At 37.7% G+C, this 23,805-nt stretch overlaps 1 protein-coding gene across 5 annotated transcripts in view; it reads left to right on the top strand.

The window, feature by feature from the left end:
- The window catches only part of LOC5564260 (protein furry), a 384,478-nt gene that overhangs the window by 116,346 nt on the left and 244,327 nt on the right, over positions 1–23,805 (top strand). For all 5 annotated transcript variants that reach the window (XM_021842641.1, XM_021842640.1, XM_021842638.1 and 2 more), the window contains one exon: positions 10,639–10,799. In XM_021842641.1, coding sequence (XP_021698333.1) covers positions 10,639–10,799 — 161 coding nt within the window. The remainder of the gene's footprint in view (positions 1–10,638; positions 10,800–23,805) is intronic.

Here is a 23,805-nt window from a genome sequence, read left to right as displayed (position 1 = left end):
TAGTAAGTTATTAACAGTCAAAATCTAACCACTTTTCGTGACGCGAGCGATTTTTCGTTTTTCGAAATTGTACCCCAGTATGTTGCCGTAAAACGTTATCCAACGTCAAAAAAATTGTCTCGCTATTAGGTGGATTGATTGTCTAACTCAAAATACCAAAAAAAGCGCCTTTCAATATCAAGAAACTTCATCAAAGATACCAAACATCTAGAACCAATAGTCTTGAAGTTATTCTGTTTTGATCGCAAAATCGATGAAATAAATCACTGTGAAATGTGGGAGCCCCGGGACCAGAACATTGGGAGTCTGTCAATGCGATCATTGCGAGTTGAATTATTTTGAATTTAGAAAACACCTTGAATCGCGGAATACGCCTAGAGGTATACAATTTTCTAAAGGAATTCTTCACTCTTCGTAGTAATTCGTTAATTTTGATGGATTGAAAACACTAATCATGGAAATCATTGTTTCAGGAAGTTGAAAAATTTACGCAAAATATTTCGATCTTCTTACTAGAATGGACTCCGTTTTACAGTACCTAGGATTCTAAATATCACATCTCAGCTTCAAACTGCTTTGAAACCTTCATAAATGTTATTTGCCACGAGATTTAAAAACATAGAAACTCGTAGCTCTTTATTTTAGGAAAAAGATTTAGTTTGGCATATTTTTTATTTCAATTTGAGTAGATTTCATCTGTTGGAGACTTTCTTTTCTTTTGGTCTTTAAGTTATAGCTTCAATATATTCGAATAGTTGGACACACGGAGATGGAAAGTGGCGATTACGTTTGCTCGTACTCGCGAGTAAACGAAGCTAAAGTGATTCGTGAACGTGTTCGGAGCTGTTCAGAAATAATTGCGCTTTTGGAAAAAAAGCGGTAAGAAATATCTAATTGAGATTAAAATTGCTTTTGCTAGTTATCCTACAAGGGGAGTCAAAAACGGTTTTGAATTTTTATATTGTTTAAGTATAAAATTATCCAAACTTTTATACTGACAATTTGTATATTACTAAGTACTGTAACTGATAGCAAATGCCTCAAATGACATATTTCTACCGTTTGTGTGGTATGAGGAACATTATTTTCATACAATCCAGAGTTTAATATAATTTCCACCTCCAGTAAACCTCAAGCAAAGAAAAAAATCTAAACACTCGCCAAAATATTACGTTTTATACCTAATACCAAGAAACGGCGAACATATCATATTAACTTAACTCAATGCTAGACGAAACGTCAATTCGGTTACATGTCGAAGTGTTGCAAGTTTCACCCCTGTTGCAAGTTACCCAAGTTACAGTTTGATAATAGCTAAATTAGCTACAAAAGTATCTAGAAAGATTTAGAACCGATTTAGTTTTCATGAAGTTATGGTCAAACAAAGATGATTTTTTGGTAAAATTAGGAAAATTTTGGAGAATACTACTTTCAACTAAAACAAGTTTAATATTTGTTCAAACTTTCTTTCTTTTCAACATTTCTGGAGTATGGAATCTAAAACTTCTGAGAGAAAAAATATGTTTGGTTGCTAATCACGTACTGTTTTGTACGGATAGTTTAAAACTCTGCTTCATAATGAAGCAACGATGTTTGCCTCATTTTCAGTTATAAACCAATTACTTCATACTCTGTTGACGTTTGAAGTTGAAATATGACTCCCTACCTGGAGCGATCGACTCGTATGTATATTTGGAATATATAATACCTCTTTTCACCGGTGTTATTCGCTTTGCAAATGGATCACTTATCTATGCGCTTCACCTGCCACTGGATTGGGGATTGAATATTTTATGAACCATGAAGAAGCTCGTGGCGTGGCGTCCTTCGATTTACGATTCGCTCCCATTCAGCTCCCATTATCTATTTTATGAGCACAAATAATGCGAACGGTACCAGTGGAATTTCTCTTTGTACCCTTTAGGGATGTAATAAAATTATATCTGCGTGTGTCGTACCTTCTCTTTTTGTCTCTCTCCGACAGGCAGTAAAAAGTCGTAAGCAATTTTCATTAGATAAGAAATGGTGCTCGCATGAGTTTCTCTAATCATGAAGGGTAACGATGTGTGTTCAATTTGAACTGCGTTACTAAATCCGTTGTAGCTTAGGTTGCACAAATCTGGATTTTGAATTTTGAGACCTCTATAAGAATGTATGTAGCTGAATCACTAAGATGATTCTATCGAATTAGCCCAAATACCACTACCCTGAAAGTACATTAAGGTGAAGATGAATCAAAGTCACGCTTTAAATCTTCAAGGCTACAAATCTAAGTAAGTAAACGAAGCTTTGTGTTTAAAAATGTGATCGATTGTTAACCTCCGGAGGTTGACCAATCGATAACATTTCGTTCTTGAAAATTTGATGTGTGGTTTCGTTTTATATTCTCCTTAGGATTTGTACCTCTCCTCCATTCATAGCCCTTATTTGGTTCATCACCTTACCAGTCAGTGTCATTCTTTTGACGTGTTTTATTTTCTTCATCTGATGATTCGCTGGAATAATTCTATTTGGATGTGCTTACCACTGGATTATCTTGAAAATACACTACCCACCTAAAGGTTGGAAACGGTTTGCCGAATATTGCAACATCTTAGAAAAAAAAAATGGAAATAACAAGTGAACATAGATGCCGTTGCAGCGCTTTTATTATTTTTTTTATAGATTTTTGCTATGTACTTCTAACCGATCCCATACTTCAGGCGGGTAGTGTAGGCCTATTTTGTCGCCTCGTGTCAAGTTTCTCCGAAATCGATCCGTGAGCAACAGAGGGGGGAAATCCGAAATATGTCGCATCTTTTGGGGGCACGTGTGTCATCGTTTATGCGAAGCACTACCGCATGTGTACGACCTCTTGCATCTATAATCTGGCAAATAGAAATGTGTTTTCACGATAAATCAAAAGAATGATGATGTCGGTGACACACGTCCCCTTTTGCTCTCGAGGGTATCGAATACAAGGGGTAATTTTAGAAGCGTTACTCTCAGTGTCAGAGGTATTTTCATTGGAATTGAACATTCTTCTTCTTCTTTCTGATGCGTTACGTCCCAGCTGGAACAGAGCCTGCGTCTCAACTTGGTGTTTATATAAGCATTTCCACAATTACACAGCGTAACAAAAATGACCTTTTTGCGTGTCTCAAGGATTAATTTATGATTCTCTGTTAGATTTCGGGTCGCTGAATCTGATGGCGTTTTTAGAAATGTCTCTGCACGTCACAATGTTTAGCTACAGGTCGCCAAAGTTGTATTAGACACTGGTTTTATTGGTGACATTCAAGGTAGGGCAAAATGGTCCAAAATGCCACTTTAAGAATTTGTGTCGTTTTCTCTTAATGAGATCTACATTTTCACACTATTCGAAGTCTTAACAGTAACTTTACAATATTTGCTAGCTACCACTTTGAAAACATTTTCCAAATTTGAGTTTTTTACGGTCTTAAATCGTATAGAAAAGTTGGTTGAAAAATGGGGGTGGTTCAAAATGATCGAATGGGTGGGGTAGAATGCCATTTAGTATGGAGAACTAGGAGTAAGCAACCATGTTTCTCCATGAGTTTGCTCTGTGGTATGGAAACACTTATTCTTTAATAAAATAATCGGGAAACCTTAACATTTAGGCAAAAAAGTGAAAAATGATTAATTTCACCGGGAATTCAAGGAAAAATCTATGAGTAATGCCCAAGGGTTGTAGCGACAACTCTTGGGTAAACATATTTTACCATCGTTTGGTAAAGAATACAAATTGTAACGTTGTAGGAATGATTTAATGAGGTGAGCCATTTTACCCCATCAGTGCGTATTGGACCATGTTCCCCTATGATTTATCAAACTTTTTTGTGATCTAATCCAGCAAGCATGCAAAATAGGACATAAACTTTAATATCCGATAAAATTTGGTTGGAATTTTACGATAAAATTTAGAATAAATCGACTTTTTCAACATGCTTGCTGTCTCCATACAAAACTCTTCGTTTCTCTTATATGGAAAAATACAATACTATTCTAAAATACCTAAAAATAACCCGAAAAGATCCTTGGCCGAACTCAAACCCACGACCCTTAGCTTGGTTTTGCTGAATAGCTGCGCGTTTACCGTTAAGGCTATCTGAGCATCGGTCAAGGATCTTATGGTAATGCAAATTTTCTTGATAATTCTGGGCATAGAGTATCATCGTACCGGCCACACGATATACGACAAGCTTAGGACCCCGAAGGTACGAAGTGACAAACCTACGAAGAAGCGAGACAGAGACTCACCAGGAGGAGAGGAAGCCCCAAAAAATCAGCGCAATGAGCAAGGAAAAGGAGTGCCGGAAAAGGACGGAAGCGATGACGGATGGCTAACCGTCGTCAACGATAAAGAAAATAAACAGAAAGAGAAGGTGGAGAAGAAAAAGAACGAGAAGAAGAAAGCGTAGAGACACCCGCAGCGTGAGTGGTCGAAAGGGGATCCAATACTTGTTAAGGAAAACGACCAAACTTTGTACGCGGATATCCTTCGAAATGTTAAGGACGATCCAAACCTGAAGGACCTCGGAGACCTCGGTTAGAACTCCACGCACCCAGAAAGGGGAGATGCTGTTTGAGCTGAAGAGCGACCCAACGATCAAGTGCTCGGCCTATCAGGAGTTAGTCGCGAAATCTTTGGCGAACGTAAGGGCACTTACTTAGGAAGCATTTGTTGAGTGCAGATATCCGGACGAGGTGAGTGAGGAGCTGCATAAGGAATGCAGCCTTGGAGTGGAGGTCATGGCAATCCGTTTGGGGAAGTCGTACAACGGCACACTGTCAGCGACGATTCGGCTACCAGTTGACACGACGAACAAACTGGTGGAGAAAGGAAAGATGAGAATAGGCTGGTCTTTATGCTCACTGAGACTCGTCACACGAGCAGATAAGCCACCGATGCGATGCTTCAAGGACTTCGGATACCCGGCGGAGAGCTGTTAAGGTCTGGACAGAACCGAACTGTGTAGGACATGTGAAGAAAGAGGTCACTTTGGGAAAGACTAGAAGAATCTACCAAGGTGCTCGCTCTGCTCACCGGAGGAAGGAAACACCCATTCGACGGGCAGCTTTAATTGCCGTGCGTACCGAAAGAAAGGCGATCGCAGCCCGTCAGTAACGGAGGTAACGCAGATCAATCTGATGCACTGCGACACCGTACAGCAACTGTTGTGGCAGTCGATAACAGAAACTAAGTGTGACGTTGCGATAATAGCTAGCTGAACCGTATCGAGTACCACTCAATAACGCCAATTAGTTGGCGGATAACTCAACGGAACCTACTTTTGCAGCTGCTACGCGCTTCTTAGGGGGACGCTAAAAGAATTTAGTGGGATGTTGAAGGAGTTGACCGACGTGCTAGTTGGTCGAAAACCAGTGTTGATTTGAGATGACTTCAATGCATGGGCAGTGGAGTGGGGTAGCAGGGTATAACCAATGCTAGAGGTTCCACCCTACTGTAGGCTCTAGCAATGCTAGACGTACGAAGGCACCGTTAGCAAATTTCGTAAAGACGGACGAGAGTCGATCATCGACCTAACATTTAGTAGCCCATCACTACTGGCGGGAAACATGAACTGTAGGGTAAGCGAAGAGTACATCCATAGCGATCACCAGACGATTCCTTACAGGATTGGCTAGTGGAACACTGCGACAGTGCAGGGGAACACAATTGGCGACTGACAGTGGAAGACGAAGACTTTCGTTGAGGCACTTCCCATCGACAGCGATGCCCTGAACTTGGATGCGGTAGGGCTGACAACAGCGAATGGCAACGAGGTGGTGAAACGAGGCACTTAACGGCCACCGCGCTGCTTGCCTTAAAGCCAGGAGGTGTTACCAAGTAACGTAGAAGGCAAAAAAGGAGCGAAAGGTCTTATTCCAAGCAGCCAGAGCTGCTTTCAAACGCGAGATAACGCTGAGCGAGTCTGAGTGCTACAAGGAACTGTGCCGAGCAACGGACGCCAACCCCTGCACATTGGACCAGAGAGCAAAATGAGGAGGAAAAAAATATTTTAACTATGAAGATGATTTTTAGAACAAAAGTGTCTTCGGCGAAATTGTTACATATGAGGAGGACTACATTTTGACATTAAGTGACATTAGGGTGGTCCAATAAAATACGGAAATATTCTTGCCAACTTTTATGCTTTTCAAGTTTGCGCTCTGAAGTGTTCTAGGAAGTTGCTCTATGTTTAATTTTGAACAACTTTGCCGAAGACGCCAACCATGTAAGTCTACTTTTGCCCTTGATATGACGTTTTCAATGATCCAGGGTAGGGTAGTCCATGAAAAATTGATATTTAGCCCATCACTTTTTTATTTCAAATTCTATCAAAATTACGTCTTCTACAAAGTTTTAGAAGTAGTTGGAATGCGCATTTTGGTGAAAAAATTAGGTGATTCTATTCATTCGTTCATGAGAAATGACCATTATTATTCAAAACAAAAAAATATTTTTCAAACGTCAATATCTCAAAAAGGGGGAATAACGGGGATGCAATGAAGACGTAATTTTGATAGAATTTGAAATAAAAAAAGTTATGGGCAAAATATCAATTTTTCATGGACCACCCTACCCTGCATTATTGAAAACGTTATAGCAAGTGCTACAGTAAACTTACAAGGTTGGCGTCTTCGGCAAAGTTGTTCAAAATAAACAAAGAACAACTTCCTAGAACACTTTAAAGCGTTAACTTGAAAAGCATCAAAGTTGGCAAAAATATATCCGTATTTTATTGGACCACCCTAATGTCACTTAATGTCAAAATGTAGTCCTCATCATATGTAACAATTTTGCCGAAGACACTTTTGTTCTAAAAAATCATCTTCATAGTTAAAATATTGTTTTCTTCATAATTTTGCGTTCTGGCTCAATGTGGGGGGACGCTTATCGAGTGTTCATGGCGAAAGTCAAGGGTCCATCAATGCCGGTGGAAACGTGTGCTGAAAAGCTGAGGGTTATAGTCGAAGGTCTCTGTCCAACGCATGATATGACGCCGTGGCCACCCATACCGTATGTCGACGAGGAAGAAGCAAACGCTGAAGATCGTCAGGTCTTCAATGAGGAGCTTGTAGCAGCGGCGAAAGCATTGAAGGCGAAAAAGGCCCCCGGACCGGACGGAATACCGAATGTGGCACTTAAAGCGGCGATCCTAGCGTACCTGGATATGTTCTGGAAGGTGATGCAGAAATGCCTGGACAAAGGTCACTTCTCAGATTTATGGAAGATTCAGAAACTAGTGCTGCTACCGAAGCCAGGAAAACCACCCGGTGATCCATCATCATATAGGTATATATGGTTGCTGGCTACAATGGGCAAACTCTTGGATAGGATCATCCTAAACAAGGTGGCCAAATGAACGGTGAAAGAGAACGGACTATCGAATAGGCAGTTCGGATTCCGGAAGGGAAAGTCGACGGTAGAGGCAATTCGGACGGTCCTGGAGAGGGCCGAGATGGCATTGAAGCAAAAACGAAGAGGAAATCGTTTCTGTGCCGTAGTTACGGTAGATGTTCAAGAACGCGTTCAGTAGCGCCAGTTGGGAGGCCATCGCCACAGCGTTGCATAGAATGCGGGTTCCTGCCTATCTTTGTCGGATTCTGCGGAGGCAAAACACTGGAGGAAGTGGAAGCCACGGAGGCATTGGACACGATCGAGATTTTGGATGAATGGAGTCATGCTGAAGATAGTCCACTACAAAACTGAGATGCTACTAGTCAGCAATCGCAAAGCGATTCAACACGCTGAGATTACCATCGGAGAACATGTCATAGCATCACAGCGGTCGCTCAGACAGCTGGGCGTGATTATAGACGACAGCCTCGTCGACTATGCATGTGAAAAGACGGCAAAGATGACCAACGCACTTACAAGGATCATGTCGAACGCTCATGGTCCAAGAACCAATAGGAGGCGTCTTCTGGCTAGCGTATCATCGTCGATACTGAGATACGGAGTTCCACCCTAGGGTGCAGCACTGCAAACCAAGCGTAATCGGGACAAGTTGAACAGCACGTTCCGGCTCATGGCCATGAGGGTTGCAAGCGCATACAGAACAATATCATCGGCAGCAAGAATGGGATGCCTCTGAGAAAGGTAGGTGGACTCACAGACTCATCCCGAACGTGTTGACCTGGGTAAACCGGGAGCATGACGAAGTGAACTTCCACCTGACACAATTCCTGTTAGGTTTCGGTTGCTCCAAACAGTACTTGCATCGGTTCGGCTACGCGCTGTCGACGTTTTATCCCGTGTGTAAAGAGAGAGAAGAAACGCCGGAACATGTCTTCGATTGCCCGAGGTTCAACATGGAACGAAGCGCGGTGTCGGCTGCTTTTGGACAGGACTTCAATGCAGACAGAGTGGTAATCAAAATGATGAGCGATCCTAACCTTTGGAATCTGGCGAGCAATATGATGGTGGAGATAACGTCTATCTAGCTGATAAACTGGCGTGAAGAACAGAGAACCGAGAGGCAGAGAACAGTGCCTGGCATCGGGTCATCGAAGCGCTAATTAACCGGAAGTCAACCCCCAACCGAAATCGTTTGACCAACCTCGGCACTCGAGTCAGCCTGACAAAGAAAGAAAACGATGTGATAGCCGCCGGTAGTCGAGGCACCATCAGTGCGGACGTTTGCCAAACCGGTACTCCTCCAGACTTCCCCCGGCGTCGTAGGTTGGAAACAAGAAGTGATGAAGAGGATGAACGACGGAAGGAGACAGAGAAGCGAAGGAAGATGAAAAGACAGTCTGCGCAACATGCAAGAGTAAACCACTGGCAGACTGCGCAGAGTGCAAGAGCACAGAGCGGGAAAACGTCAAGAGCGTAATAGAAGTGTTAAAAAACAGTTAATAATTTTTTGTGAAGGTGCTCTAGAGAGAAAGAAGGAGAAAGAGAAGGAGCAGATGAACGCTGCTACAAGCATTCGTCAAGGTGGCAATAGCTTTAATTCATGGAAGGTTCGTGTTTGTCTTTTCTTCGAAAATTACGCGAGCTTTCTTCGGGATGGGACCCCAGAATCCGTCATTGATTTTGGAATTTTCAAAAGCAGTTTTTTTCGTTCAAAATCAAGAAAATTTACAGTAAAATATGTTCACTGTATTCTATTCTCCAACCGAAACACAGTGAACACATTTTCATCGTATAATTTTGAGTTTTGGGCAGAAAAACTGCTTATGAAGTTTCGATGATGACGATGATTACGATGACGAAGCGTTGAACGTTAATTCTTATGAGCGACAGAAATGCGATCCTTTCTCTAAAATTGTTAGGCCTCCTCGCCAACGGCAACAGTCACGTACTGTTTTACACGTTTCTTTTCCGAAAAAGAACAAGAGCCGCATGGTATAGGCAGTATTCCCTGAATCTGGCGATAATAAACTTTTTAATTACTTCGTACAATGTAGGCTTTATCGTATTCACCAGTAAACATATGGAAATTTAATGATGAACATGAAGAGTTTGTTACTCGACTCATGAGATGGTTATGAATTGCTGCCCAGCAGGTATGGATGGCGTGTGAAGTATATTCGATAGGGTAGGATCAGCGGTTGTTAGTTGATAGACAGTTTAGATGGATTGATAGACAGTTGGGATAAGCATCAGTGGCATGGGGATGCCTGGAAAATTATGATACCCATACGTGATTTGGGCCTTATTCCTGTTTTTATAGTACAACAATATTGGTAAAAACGAAATTTTGTTAATATTCAATTAAACATGGATACTGCGGGAGGGACAATTTTCTTGTTAGTTTCAACTGTAACATTCTCTCACATACTTAACGCCTTCATCTTGCCGCTGCATCTTGGCTTCGATTTTAACTACTGAGCTAAGGGGATTCAAATAGTGCTACATCTGTTTCGTAATCAAATACATAATCAATTAATTGGCAATTATCGATTTTTTCGTATTATTTTTGGCATCAATTCTCTTCTATTTCTAATCGAAAGTCATGAGCTATGAGTAATTCAGCTCTTCAGCTTCCAGTGAAAAGCTTTTTCTGTCCTCAACCTCAAATGTGAAGCTTTACACAACAAGAGGTATGAAATTTCATTTCCATCAAACTTGCTCGTAATACTGATGAGATGTGAAACTGGAGTGTTGAGTCAACAGTGCTGACCAAAGTAGATTTTGGGTTCTATTGCATATGTACGTATAACTTTGCTTCTAGAATCTATTTCAACTAACAAGAGTGAAATTTCTCCAACTCATAGCATATAGATTCCAATAGTTTGCCTGGTTGGTGTTTGCGTTTTTAAATGACAAAAATTCCCCTCAGTCCCCTTTCGATCTTGAATTTAATTGAAATTAAGAGATGAAATTGTTAATATCAGCAATGATAGCCCGTTGATAGTCGTTGGGAACGACAATGATCCAAAGTATCATCTGAAATATCCCAGCAAATTTTGAGAAACATGAGGATTTCCTTGCAATTATTAACAACAAAATCAACCATCATTAATTTAGATCTTGAGAGCTAGTAATTTATTTTTGATAAATAATTGATTTGAAAAGCTCTGAGAACTCCTTGTCTCGAATAAATCCATATAAATTATTATTTGCATCCATTGGCTTATCTGTGCACTTTATTAATTTTACTATTTATTCTCGTGTCCATACAGGGAGTACCCGTGTGACCACTACACATCGGTTATCAACGTTACGCTGCTGATGACGGGATGTCCACGCGTGGAAGTCCACTCGACTGCGCTCCAGCTGTTACAGATTCTGGACAAACGATTCTTCGGCAACGTGGGCCCGCTGCAGTCCGAAGCCGATAGAGGTAAGTGAGCAGACATGGGAGTGAGACAACATCAAACACATGACAGGGTTGGTAGCGATTCACTTTTCAGTTACTATTTTCGATCTCACTAAAATTCACTAATTGGATGAAAGGCTCTGTTTGAGACATTTAATAAATTTGGCAAACAGCAAGAGATCTAACAGACCTGCTGAATAAATAGCTGATAGAGTTTCTCTGCAGCAATTTTCGGCTGTAAATTTTCATGAATATCTTCAACCTACCTAATCTGATCAAAACTCTCACGAAACCTTACCAGAGACCTTAAGTATTTACAACTAAACATTAATCGAATAGTTCGTCGGAAACTCGTTCAAGTTATATGCTTCAATTTAATTTGAAAGTTCAGAATGGTTTGTTTTTTATTGTGTAAATAAAGTAAACAACTACATTTCAATTTAATTTTTGTTTATTGGCAAATATTTTAATCCTTGTAGATTTGAAACCACTTTTAGTCATCAAAGTCCCTAGGTGTCATTCTGCTATCTAGCCGCTACCAACCCTGCCATTGTGCTTCCGAGCTCATGAGAGCATGAATTTATGCACAGTCATACAATCGTTCGAAATGTCACAAGTGGGATACACATTGCAAATAGGTTGTAGGTAGGCATTGCAAAGCATTCCAGTTTGGCATGGGATTAATGGGAAATTGTTACTATTGCTGAATGGAAGGGAACAAACAGCTTTCTGTTGTGAGACATGATTTGTGATCCGTGAATCAATTGAATAATATTTATTAGCAAACAATCAATCATTGTTCATTGTATTATCATGTGTTCTGGTTACATAATTACATAATCGAATAGTTTGGAGTCATGTCGGCAAACAAAATTGTACATTACTGAGCCATCTCCAAGGGTGGCGAAGTATTTTTTTTTTATTATGCTTAATATTGACGAATGATCCACTTACCCCACTGATACACTTCCCCCTGTACCTTAACAAAATAGGGGAAGATCCCACAGTACCAGACGACTCTATGACGCTACCCCGAACGCCACTACCCCGAATGCCACTACCCCGAACGCCATCACCCCGAATGCATAACATTTTGAGACTTATTCTAATTATAGAGTGGGGAGATAATTGTACGATTCCTTATGAGTATTTCACGAGTTTGACTCAACAATGTGTTTTTCAAATATTAAATAAAAAAACAGTTAGCTTTTCAGCAAATAATTTTTACATACTAAGTTTTGTTTGGAATTGTCCTCTAATTTTGGAGGAGATTCACACAGCCACATTGCAATGCTCTGAAGAACAGCCTATTAAAAGTCTCTTATTAGACGTCGGTACCCACTTCTTCTACTCATTTTTGTAGGGGTTGGGCTACTAGCATTAAGACCTTCTTAAATATCTTGTTTCGTAAACGATGGTAATGGAAGATAACCCTGAGATAGTCGCTGCACTGCAAGTATTGTTCTATGGAACCCGCTTAAAGAGCAACCTGATAGACAACCGTTTCCCTATAGCAAGAAAACGTTAATACACTTGTACATGTTAGAAAAAGGGCGAAAAAGCACATTTCTGATTAGAATTATAGCAGGATTCACTTTAGTGAATGCCTTCAGGATATATTCCTTTTAAAAAAGCTGTTTTATATGGAAACATTAGTGACTAGCTTATCCAACGAAAACTTTAAAGAACGGCCAATTTAAGAAAGAAGGGCAAATTTCTGGTAAGATGTTTGCAGCTATGGCGTGAATGATCACTGTTACAACGTGATGCTATGGCACAACCTATATTCATAATAAAGGAAAATATTTGTTTAAAAACAAAATTGAAATATGAACACCGCCAAGAAGTCACAATACCGGTAATCACGCAGCTGTTCAGCAAAACCCTATTGGGGGTTATGGGTTCGAATTCCTCCGGTCTCTGGGCATAGAAGCACATGTACAAGAATGGTAAATTGACTAGGAAAGCTCTCAGTCAATAAAAGGCTTAATGCATTTAAAGCCCATTCACAAATTTCGTAACGCTGAAGGTATACAAATATTGTGGGTGGTTGTCCTTAAAATGTTACAGCCCATAAATAATATGTAGAATTTTCATACAAAAAATGGTACGAGGGGTTGAGTAGGTGTCAAAAATGGTAATTTTTAGCGTTATGCAATTTGTGAATGAATCCTTGAACTGTGAAAATGCCCACTGAGCTGATAAACAGGCACTGTCTCAGAAAGAATGAGAAGAAGATAATTGCCAACAAGATATTTCGAGAGAATAGCTGACATATGAAAGAAGGGAAAATATATGATGAACATTTTACCGACGAATTTGACGCGACATTAATTACCTGTTTTCATCAGAGAGACGCATTTTTACCCGCAAAACAAGATACTGTACTGTATCTCATACTATTCGGGGTAATGACTTATTCGGGGTAGTGGCGTTCTGGGTAATGACCCATTCGAGGTAATGACTTTCGGGGTAGAGGCGTTCAGGGTAATGGGATGGAGCGGTACCAGACACCTAAGCCACTAAATTCATAATTCAAAAACTATTAGTTTTATGCACTCTTGTTAATATTTTTATATGATTAATATTATCATTTTTGTAGCGTGAAATTTGGGAACATAAATATAAATTTGAAATCATGATCGATGGAATCCATGCAAAATGAATGTATTTTCAAAGACTAGTGCAAAAATTACATACTGCCCATAACTCAAGGCGATTTAAAATCATTCTTTCCATAAGTTTTCGAAGACAAGACAATAAACTAATTGGTCTACGACTATCAGCCAGAGAGGGATCTTTACCAGGCTTTAATATACTAACTACTTTGATTGCACGCCATTCTAATGGAAGTATATTTTGTGAAAGAAAACAATTATATATGGAAAGTAAATAAACTTTTCCTTCATATGGCAAACTTTTAAGAACAATAAATTTAACATTATCAATACCCGGAGCAGTATTGTTAGTAATAGATAAAGCTAAATTAAACTCATCTATTGAAAATGGAGAACAAAGTTTAGGAAAAAAAATTGATGGCCTGTTTGTTTTTAAAATTTATATTATAAGGAACAAAATCAGGACAAATTTTAGATGCAAATTGATTAATCCAACTATCTGAATATTCCAATGTATTTATAGTAGAATTATCATAATTTCTTAAATTTTTTGCAACAGTCCACAAGATTGATAATGAAGTTTCCCTATCAAGATTTTCAATGAAATGTTTCCAATAATTCCTTTTCTTAAATTTAGTTATACGAGTAAACATAGCTTCTTCTCTACAGTATAACAAATAATTTTCTCTAGTGCAAGAGTGACGAAATTTTTTAAAAGCATTCGATTTGGTTTTCAAAGCAATAGAACAATCTTCATCACACCAAAATGTAGAACGCCTATTTTTTTGAATTTTAGAAACTGACTGTTTTTTCTGTGACTTTTGTAAACACTTTACTTAAATTTTAATGAATTGATTATAATTTTCAATTGGTGAACAAAGGTCCTCTAAATGTATCAATGAAGTGGACATCAAATCAGAAAATTTCATCCAGTCAACATTTTTTGAATAATCATGAATATGGGAATTATCTACATTTGTACTACATGTTGAACTAGCAACTTGAATCAAGATAGGAAGATGATCGCTTCCATTTGGATCATTTATTGTTTTCCAAGATGATATGAAAGCTAAATTACTAGAACATAAAGATAAATCTATACATGAATTTTGTAATGGAGGCACTGCAATTCTTGTAAATGAACCATCATTAAGAATATTTAAATTGCATTCATCAATAAGATCCATAATTAACAAACCACGACCATCAACTTTATCATTTCCCCAAGAATAATTGTGGGCATTAAAATCACCCAATATAAAAAAGGGAAAAGGAACATTATCAATAATCATTTTCACTTCAGATATTGAGAAAGACGAATTTGGAGGAGCATATAAACAAATTAGCATTAGCATTAGCATTGAGCATTTCGCACAAATTCGTAGGTGGTACAGTCCTAGACCATTGTATGAGGGTTGCCTCCTTCCCGTCCGTTACCAAAGTCAGAAATTTGGGGTTAACCTCTAACTCTTAGACAAGATTGACGCATCCTCCAATAGTCGAGAGCTGTCCTGTCCACGTCCTTGCGAAAGCTGGGGAATGGGAAAGGATGATTGATTGAACACCTACTTAAGAAAGATGCAGAGAACTCTACGACCTCTCATAGGTGTTACGGGATGTTGTGGAATGTTGATGGAAAGGGTAGTGCCATGGGATACGTTTGGTAGACGGTGGCAGACAAATGAATTATTTACGGATTGCGATCATGCGCTGCTGATTAGAACAAACTCACCAAATTCCTTTTTCGAATATCCGCGCAATCTGTTGCTCCTCTAATAATAAACAATAGTGTGAGCCGTATTTTAGCACTGCCCATCAAAATGCACGCACTGCAGTTCTTAATCCATCCCGAATCGAGCATCCACGAACCAATTTTTGAATCAATACGCACGGGAGATAAAAAAAAACAAGTCAAGCGAACAGAATTCGATAGGGCGCTTGCAGCAAACAAAAGTGTGCCCAACGGCTCCCTTTGATTTTGCTAAGTAACGGTTTGAAACGGGAAACACGCTACGAAACGTTTCCCAGCAAAATCAAAGGGATCCGTTGGGCACACTAAACAAAGGCTGCAAGTGCCCTATTGATGGTGCCGTTACATAGCACTCTCGAGCAAAACTCAAGCAAATCGAATAAAAGTAAAAAACAAAACTTCACACAACATCTTCAGGTATAATCTCCGATAAAAAAACACATCTATCACTTCGAAAAACATGTTTCCACAAAACATTTGCACGTGGCGTAGCACCGCCGAATCTAATTTTCACCAGCGGATTTGAAAAAAAAATGAAAAGAAAAAAGAAAGCGGACGAGGTAGACGTGACACAAAACTCAAAACTCAGCCGCCCGCGCGCATGGCTTCTGGAGGAGCATATAAACAAATAATACAAAAATTAGAATCATTTTGTTTAATGGAAATTATAATATATTCAAGTTGTATGTTTAATGATAAATTCAAATACTTATACTCGATGCCACTTCTAATACCAATTAGTACCCCTCCAAATGTAATATCCCTATCTTTCCGAATAATGTTGAATGAAGGAAAACATAAAACTTTCGATTCAGTCAACCATGTTTCATTTAAACAAAAAACATCAATGTTGTTATTTGCAATCAGAGCTTTTAATCTATCTACTTTAGGAATAATGCTTCTGCAATCAGACTCAACACGTTGAAATTCTGGGATAGTACTAGAAGTAGAAGGAATCAAACAAGGAAAATTTTTGTCAAATGATTTTACTTTAGAATTATTACTTTCTAGAGGTTGACTAGATGATTTGAGAATTCTTTTTCTTTTAGGAGGTGGCTTGTAAACAAAATTATCTGAATTCAATGAATTATCCGGTTCATCATCTGGTAAAGACTCATAAACATTAGGAGTTGAAATGTCTTTAGAATTCTTCAAAATCTCTGAATATGAGAATTGATTTATATTTTTATGTTTTTGATTATGTTTTGATTGATTACTAATGTATACAGGACAATCCTTCAAGGCAATATGTTTCTGATTACAATAAACACAACATTCTGAATGTTTTTTACAATCAGATGATAAATGGGATTGTGCACATTTCAAACATTCATGTTTATTTGAGCAAAATTGTACAGTGTGTCCGAAAAGAAGACATCGTTCACAGTGCATCAATTTAGGATAATAAAACCTAACTCGAAAAATAACTCTATCAACCTCCACAAAGTCCGGAATTACTGATCCAGCAAAAGTAATCTTAATGCATTCGGAGTGAACATATTGAGCTTCTTTGTCATTTAAAAAAAGCTTAGATAATCTGTGGCAATCTAAAACGCTAACAGCCAGAATAGCCTTATTTTTAAATATTCCAATGCCATGATTAATAATGTCATTACATTCTAAAGATTCATCGTATATAACACCACTGATTTCACTGAAATCACATGGTGCGTATACACGATAAGATCCCGCAAAAAGCTGAGATTCCAAAAGGGAGTTGGCGTCATCATGAGAACCAAAAACAACTCGTAACTTGTCAAGAGAAACCTTTTTGATTTCTTTGACAGACGAGTATTTTTCATAAACCTTAGGTGGGGTAAGGTGGGGCAAAAGTTCGACCTTAGTGGTATAATCAAAGTTTCCAGGAAAACAATAGCAGTTAAAACAAAACAAATACCATACAGTGAACCTTCAAAATATTGGCTATAATTTTGCTGAACAAACTTGTGTCCAAATATTTACCCATTTTTAGTTATAACAGTTTCAAAATTTATTGTCTTATTCGAACTTTTGCCTCACCGGTGGGGCAAAAGTTCGATCTAGTGTGGGGCAAAAGTTCGCTAGCTAAAACACAAAATATCGATCATTTTATGACAGGCATACTTTACACCAGCCGTAAACTTAAGTTTGCCGAAAAATACACACTAAAATTTCATAAAAGAATTGCCCAAAACCGGGTTAATTGTAATATACTCAAAAATAGCAGTTTTTCGCAAAACTAAGTGGAAATGTAAAATTTTGATGACAGTTTTCACACGATCAGACAAATTTAACTAAATTTGAAGATAATATGTGGATTTTAGGCAATTTGAATTTTTTTCCGTGATGTTATACCGTTAAGCTACCATTCACCGTGCATTTAAGAAAAAATTGCACTTCAATAAATTGTATAACTTTGCCAAATAATTTGATGCGTACTAAAATACCACTACGTAGCGTACAATCATATAATAATTCAGGAAAAAATATAAAACTAGTGTTGGATAACAAAAAATACTCTAAAAATATGTTTGAAAATGGAATGTTAAGGTCGCCTCGTACCGTGCTATGTCACCATTTACCGTGCACACTAGTGCACCATTCACCGTGCATACAGTTTTCGTCATGATTTAATTTTGTATCTTGAAGAAACGTTGGTAATGGAGCAACTATGTTGCTAGTAGTGTGCGCACTCATTTTTAAGAGTATTAAAATCTTCATTTATAATAAAAACCATAAAAAATTTAAAAATTTACTAAATAAATAATTTTTCATTAAAATCGTTATAGGAGGTTTGACTGTATTGTCCAAACCATTTCATATTCACTCAAACACTCAATATGAAGTTTTTTAATTACGACATAACAATAAATCTTATATTACCGAATAATTTCAAGCTTTTTACAGTAATGCACGGTAATGGGAACCATACATATTGAAAAGGGTCCATTTACCGTGCATTTGGGTTTTAACTGAAACACAATAAAAAATTATAAATTGCATAAAATTTCATTGCTCATACGATGAAATACATCTAACTAGTAGTATCCACAGTGTAAACTTGTGGAAATTTTGAAAAATTTCATACTCTAACGTTAAAATGGAAAATGGTAATTTTTGGCGTTTCTACTAAGAGTGTTGAAAAGTCTCATTATCAAACAGAATTCACATGATTTTGACTACATAAACTAGGTTTTTCAAAATGCTTCGTGACAAAAACTACTTCATTTTATCAGTTTTATCTTATTTTGCTGACAAAAGAATAATTTGTGAAAATTGTATGAATATTCTGTAGGAATTTGTATATGTGCACGGTGAATGGAGCCCGCACGGTGACTGGTGACTTAACGGTACATGGGTCGAACTTTTGCCCCGCTGATTCGAACTTTTGCCCCACTATGGGCCAAAAATTGTTTTCAAGCATTCATGCAAAATCTAATACACTTCAAAGCGACCTTATGATAGGCCTAGAAACGCCCTTACATAAAATATTGAAAAAGATTTTATCTTCAATTGGTTCCATGCAACGAAAGTTTGACCAAAAATTACAATATTCACGTCGAAAAACAACAAATAGCCATAACTTTTCCAAATCTCAGTCGATTTTTATGATATTTGGAGTAAAAGTCTCTTACTTGAATAGCATTCAAACCACAATGACATTTATAAGATTTGTTTTGAATTGAGCTAGGAATCTTAAAAAGAAGCTCTTACCCCACTCGAACTTTTTCCCCACTTTACTCTAGACGAAATTAATAAAACATTAATAGGTTTATCTCTTTTGCGAAAAAATACTATAAAAGGGCCAGAAAATGATGGAGGGTAAATTTTAATGCGCAATGGCTTTGTAACAGAAGACGGTCCTGGTGGAGGATCATCTTCTTTTGAGCCAGAACCTTTATCATCCACATCCATAGCCGTGGTAGAAAAAATCCAATGAAGAAAATGAACTAAACTAAACTAATAAACTGTAACAAAAATGATACTTAGCGGAGTTTTGAAAAAACAAATTGATCCGGGAAAGCTTAAACTTCAAAATGCATAACAAGTCCTTTGAAATTGTTTCTCCACTTGCACGCAAAAAGCTTGGAACTTCGAATGGGTCCGAAACCAAAAAATCCTTCTTGAAAAATATCTTCTCCCGCACCACACAGGATGTCTCCTCCTACGCGCCACACAGAAAGTCTTCTTCAATCGCTCCACAAAGGAAATCTTTCTCTTCCGCGCCACACAGGATAACTTCTTCTACGCGCCACACAGGAAATCTTCATCAATCGCACCACACAGGAATCCCAGTAGTAGGAAACTTGAAAATTTTCTCACCTGAAAAGGGAAAAAATGTCAGCCGATACAAAACAACCTCTTACCAGTTCAAGGCCTACTACACCAATGAGACTGTTTATCGTATACTGCTACAACTTTGATCAGATCGGGGGGATAGCGGTGCATGATAAAATCTTTCTAAACGTACTCCAAACTTGGGGGACACTATTGCTATCGGAAGTTCGGGGATTGTTTATAGTGCCAATAAAATAAAACACCTACCCCAACGATAAACAAGCAAGAAAAAAGGAATTTATCATCGCTCTCTCTGTTGTTTTTCCATATTCAAAATCAATATTATTTAAGTTTAAATTTAAGACGATACGTTAACTTGTTTTCGGTTTCCGAACATCTCAACCTTTTCAAAAATTTCAGGGGTGTGTTGTACTACGCAAACATTACTCTCCACTATAGCTTCCTTTTATTCTAATACACCATCTTGGTTGAAACGTGTTTTCCCAATTATTCGACTATGTCCACCTATATGTAGTTTTTTGATAAAAAAAAAGTTGACAGTTGACAGATAACGATTTATGACTTGTATGTTTGCACGTAGGCATTTTATTTTGAATTTGAACAAACACCATTCGCTACCCTACGAAAAGGAAAATTGTTATTCAAATTTTTAGTATCCCCTATGTAGCTTTCAGGTGGCAATTTTCAGTTTAATAAGGTACCGTGGGGCAAGTGGGCAATGGAATTCGCATAGTTGAGATTCTTCCAATTCTAGGGACTTTCAATTGAAACAAATGAGGTTGTGTATATTTTTTAGTTTGACTCCCACCAAATATATGCAGCATGCTGAAATCGATTTTTATGAAAAATTGAAGAAAAAAATACAGAAAAAGTTTTCGAAAAATGTCTCCTTACTTTTCACTTGCCCCAAAAGTGGGGCAAGTGAAAAGTTTACCGTTTTGAACAATAAATTCAAAAACAAACAGTTATATTCACGATTTCTATTAGCTTTAACATTTGTTAAGGCTTCCCAATGAACAATAACATAAGTAACATGTAAACAAATACAATGTTATTCTTTTTACTTCCATTCTCTTCTGATCAGTTATGTTAGTTGAAATGATTCGACAACATTATAACTGCAACATTTCCAATGTTAGGTCTTACATTATAGGACAGCAATTGCATTTCTGCGCTGTAGAATTTCCACCGCTCGTTATTTGTTTTTGATTGTTTTTGAGAAAGTCGGATATGACGTCGGATAACTCTTCGGGAGAAATCCAACGGAATCCTTCAATAACGTATTTAGGGTCTTTTTTATGTGGATAGACCTATACCCCATTTTTATGTTTTGAACTAGGTTTACATAGACATTCCACGAAATTTCCGTGTGTTCTCTAATATTGCAACTTTTCAGTCAACGTCTTTCTTTTAATTGGCTGCCCGAAGTAGACATATTGATATTGTAATGTTTGGCAACATCTTTTAGAGAATTTCCATGATTTCTTATAGCTTTTAACGCTTGAGTATAGTGTTTCTTGGATTATCAGCACGTTATGTTTTTCTATGATAATTGCGAACCATGTTTACTTATGGCTACTTAAAGAGAAAACACAAATTCAATCTCTAATGATAAACTTTTCACTTGCCCCACCTGATAAGAAAATTGACGGTGTTTAAATTTAGTTATTTTTAGGTCTACGTCGAATTAATTCTAAAACTTTTTTTATTGCAGTTTGAAACTGTCACAGAGGACAACTAAGAAGTGATACAGGAAATTATTTTCCGCAACTTTTTTCCACTGAAAATATTAAAATAAGATTGTACGCTGCCAACTTGTTACGGAGTAACAGTTGATAGGTTAACAATTTTTCACTCTATTATGCAATAATGACTGAAAAATCTCAGAAATCTCTTACCTATCGTAATGTTCTCAATGACCTCAAAGGTTTACGCATGAGTTTAAAACGTTAATTCACATATTCAGAAAAATATATCAATTGTTTTCACTTACCCCATTTACCCACTTGCCCCGCGGTACCTTATATGATTTATATTTCGGAGAGCATTCATCCGTAGTGTACCATCAATTACGGGTTTGGAGTGGCAGAGGTTAAGCAAAACCTTTTCAAATTTCTATCGAGCACATCGTGCTAAAGCTGACACTATAATTATTATAAGCGGAAAACACCAGGTGCGTTACCGCTACCGCTTTTTAGTGCATTTTGGAAAGTGCAGTAAATTCGTTCACTGACCACCATGCACTGCAATCGGGCATGGAAACTGAACTAGAGCGAGGAGATTCAGGTTCCTCCTATCCCATCCTAGCGATATACGTTCTCCTCACCACGGCAAGAGCTTGATTCGGCATACAAGTGCAAGTAACGTTAACAGACTGTACCACTCCAAAAGTAGAACACGATGTGAGTTGATGCGAAATATTTTATGAAAATTGGGAACATTTGGTGCTAAACGAGCACTGTGGGTCATATTAGAATGGGAACACCAATAGGGTAACCACTAAAATTTGGACCCATATATATTTTGGACATACTTGGACATTTTCCAAAGAATTTATCAGTTCAAATCAAAATACCAACTTAATTTGCAAGTTTTTTTTTTTTTTTGAAAAATATAAGGCTTTTTTGTACATGCATCAATTGTTGTTAAAGCTAAGTATGCTGTTTCGCTTAAGAAAAGTAAAGAAAATTCTTGACTGAATGGGTAAAGAAATTTCCTACTTTTAAAATGACATTTCTTCTCAGCTGCGTACTGCGATCAGAAAAATGTGATTTTCTGGACCATTTTTGGGAAGAAATATTCCACGCATCGAAATAGGCGATTTCTTCTCTTGTCAGTAGCAAACCAGCCTTAATACTGAAATTATTTGAATTAAATTTGCTCACCCTGCAAGCGTTACGCACCAAAATTGAAGCCACCCGAGTTTTTTTAAATTTAATTTCAAATTTGTGCACCGAATGTTTAGAGTGTTTTTCGTTTTCCATGGCGTAACAAAAATAACATTTTTGCGTGTCACAAGGATCAAATCTTGTGTCTCTGCCAAAGCTCGCCAAAGTTGTATAAAATAGTGGTTTCATTATTGTTTGCATGAAACTTTTCAGTGATCTAATCCATCAAGCATGCAGAATAGGGCTCAAACTTTCATGTAGGATACGAAGTCCAAAATACGATTGTTACCCTAGATGGATGCAAATAGGACAAATAAACAGAAGCATAGTAAAGCGTGATATTGTCTACTCTGTTGCTGCCATAAACCTGGTTTTCCATTTCCCGGGTAACCGTGTTAAAAATGCGGTTTCCAGTGACGATGATCCGGAAATGAAAAAAAAAAAGACGTCGTGCCTTACTTTTTGATTTGAGGAGTTTGGTAAATTTTATGTGAATGGTTTTATTTTGATGGCACTTTTAAGGTTACGACTGAGGAAGTAATGGTATCAACTTTTGCAAGGCTAGCAAGCCACACCTTCCTAAATTGAATCGAATTGAACCTTCGTGGAGGGGTTTCCTTTGAATTAAATTTGGGTCAGCCGACCTTTGGTTTATGCCGGAAGATTTTTTTCGGCCAGGGTTATTCAGATTTTATTTAACAAGTGCAACAAAGGCTCAAGTGTGAAACTTTTTTCTGCGATGTTGTCGTATCTTTAATTAAATCAAATTTTTTGGCACGATGTATATGATTGTGGAAACGGCAGCTGTTATATAAAGGATACCGTTGCACTGCTTTTATTCAAGTTTTTTCTTCTTTTTTTATTTGTGCTTTTAATTATTTCAAAGCTTATTAGGATTCAGTTGAAAAAGTTTTTGAATTTATATATCTGGCGATTTAATTCATTACGATGAAATTGAATTGAAAGTCCAGAAATATATGTAGAATTCTCATGGAAATATCTCTAGGAATCGTCACAGAATATCTCTGAAAACTTCTCTGTAACGAACTGTAAGTACCCAAGGAATTTTCTGAAAATATCTCTGTGATTTGTTTGATAGTAGGAACCTTCCGGATATCCTTATATTTTTTTTCTGCAAATCCCTCCAAAATTTTACCGGAAACCCATTTGAGATTCATCATGTAATACCTCTGAGATTCCTCCGGAAACCCATCTGGGATGCTTCCCGAGATTTCTCTGAGATTCTTCCAGAAATCTTTCTGGATTCTTCTAACATTTTTTGACAGGAAACTCCTCTGGGATTCTGAATTAAATCACACTGGCATTTTTTCTGAGATTCTTTCGAACACCCAATCTCACTGAAATTCTTCTGGGTCAGTGATTCTTCCGTATATTTCTCTGATTTTCTCCCGACAATCCCTCTGAATTTTCTTAGGTTCTTATTGAAATCCTTAAGGTAATCCGTCTAAAATTCGTCCGCGAATATTCCTGCAGTT

This window comes from Aedes aegypti, chromosome 2 (genome assembly GCF_002204515.2).
Source record: "Aedes aegypti strain LVP_AGWG chromosome 2, AaegL5.0 Primary Assembly, whole genome shotgun sequence".
Classification (NCBI taxonomy): domain Eukaryota; kingdom Metazoa; phylum Arthropoda; class Insecta; order Diptera; family Culicidae; genus Aedes; species Aedes aegypti.
Note: the sequence above shows the minus strand (reverse complement) of the source record. Positions and strands in the feature narration are given on the sequence as shown.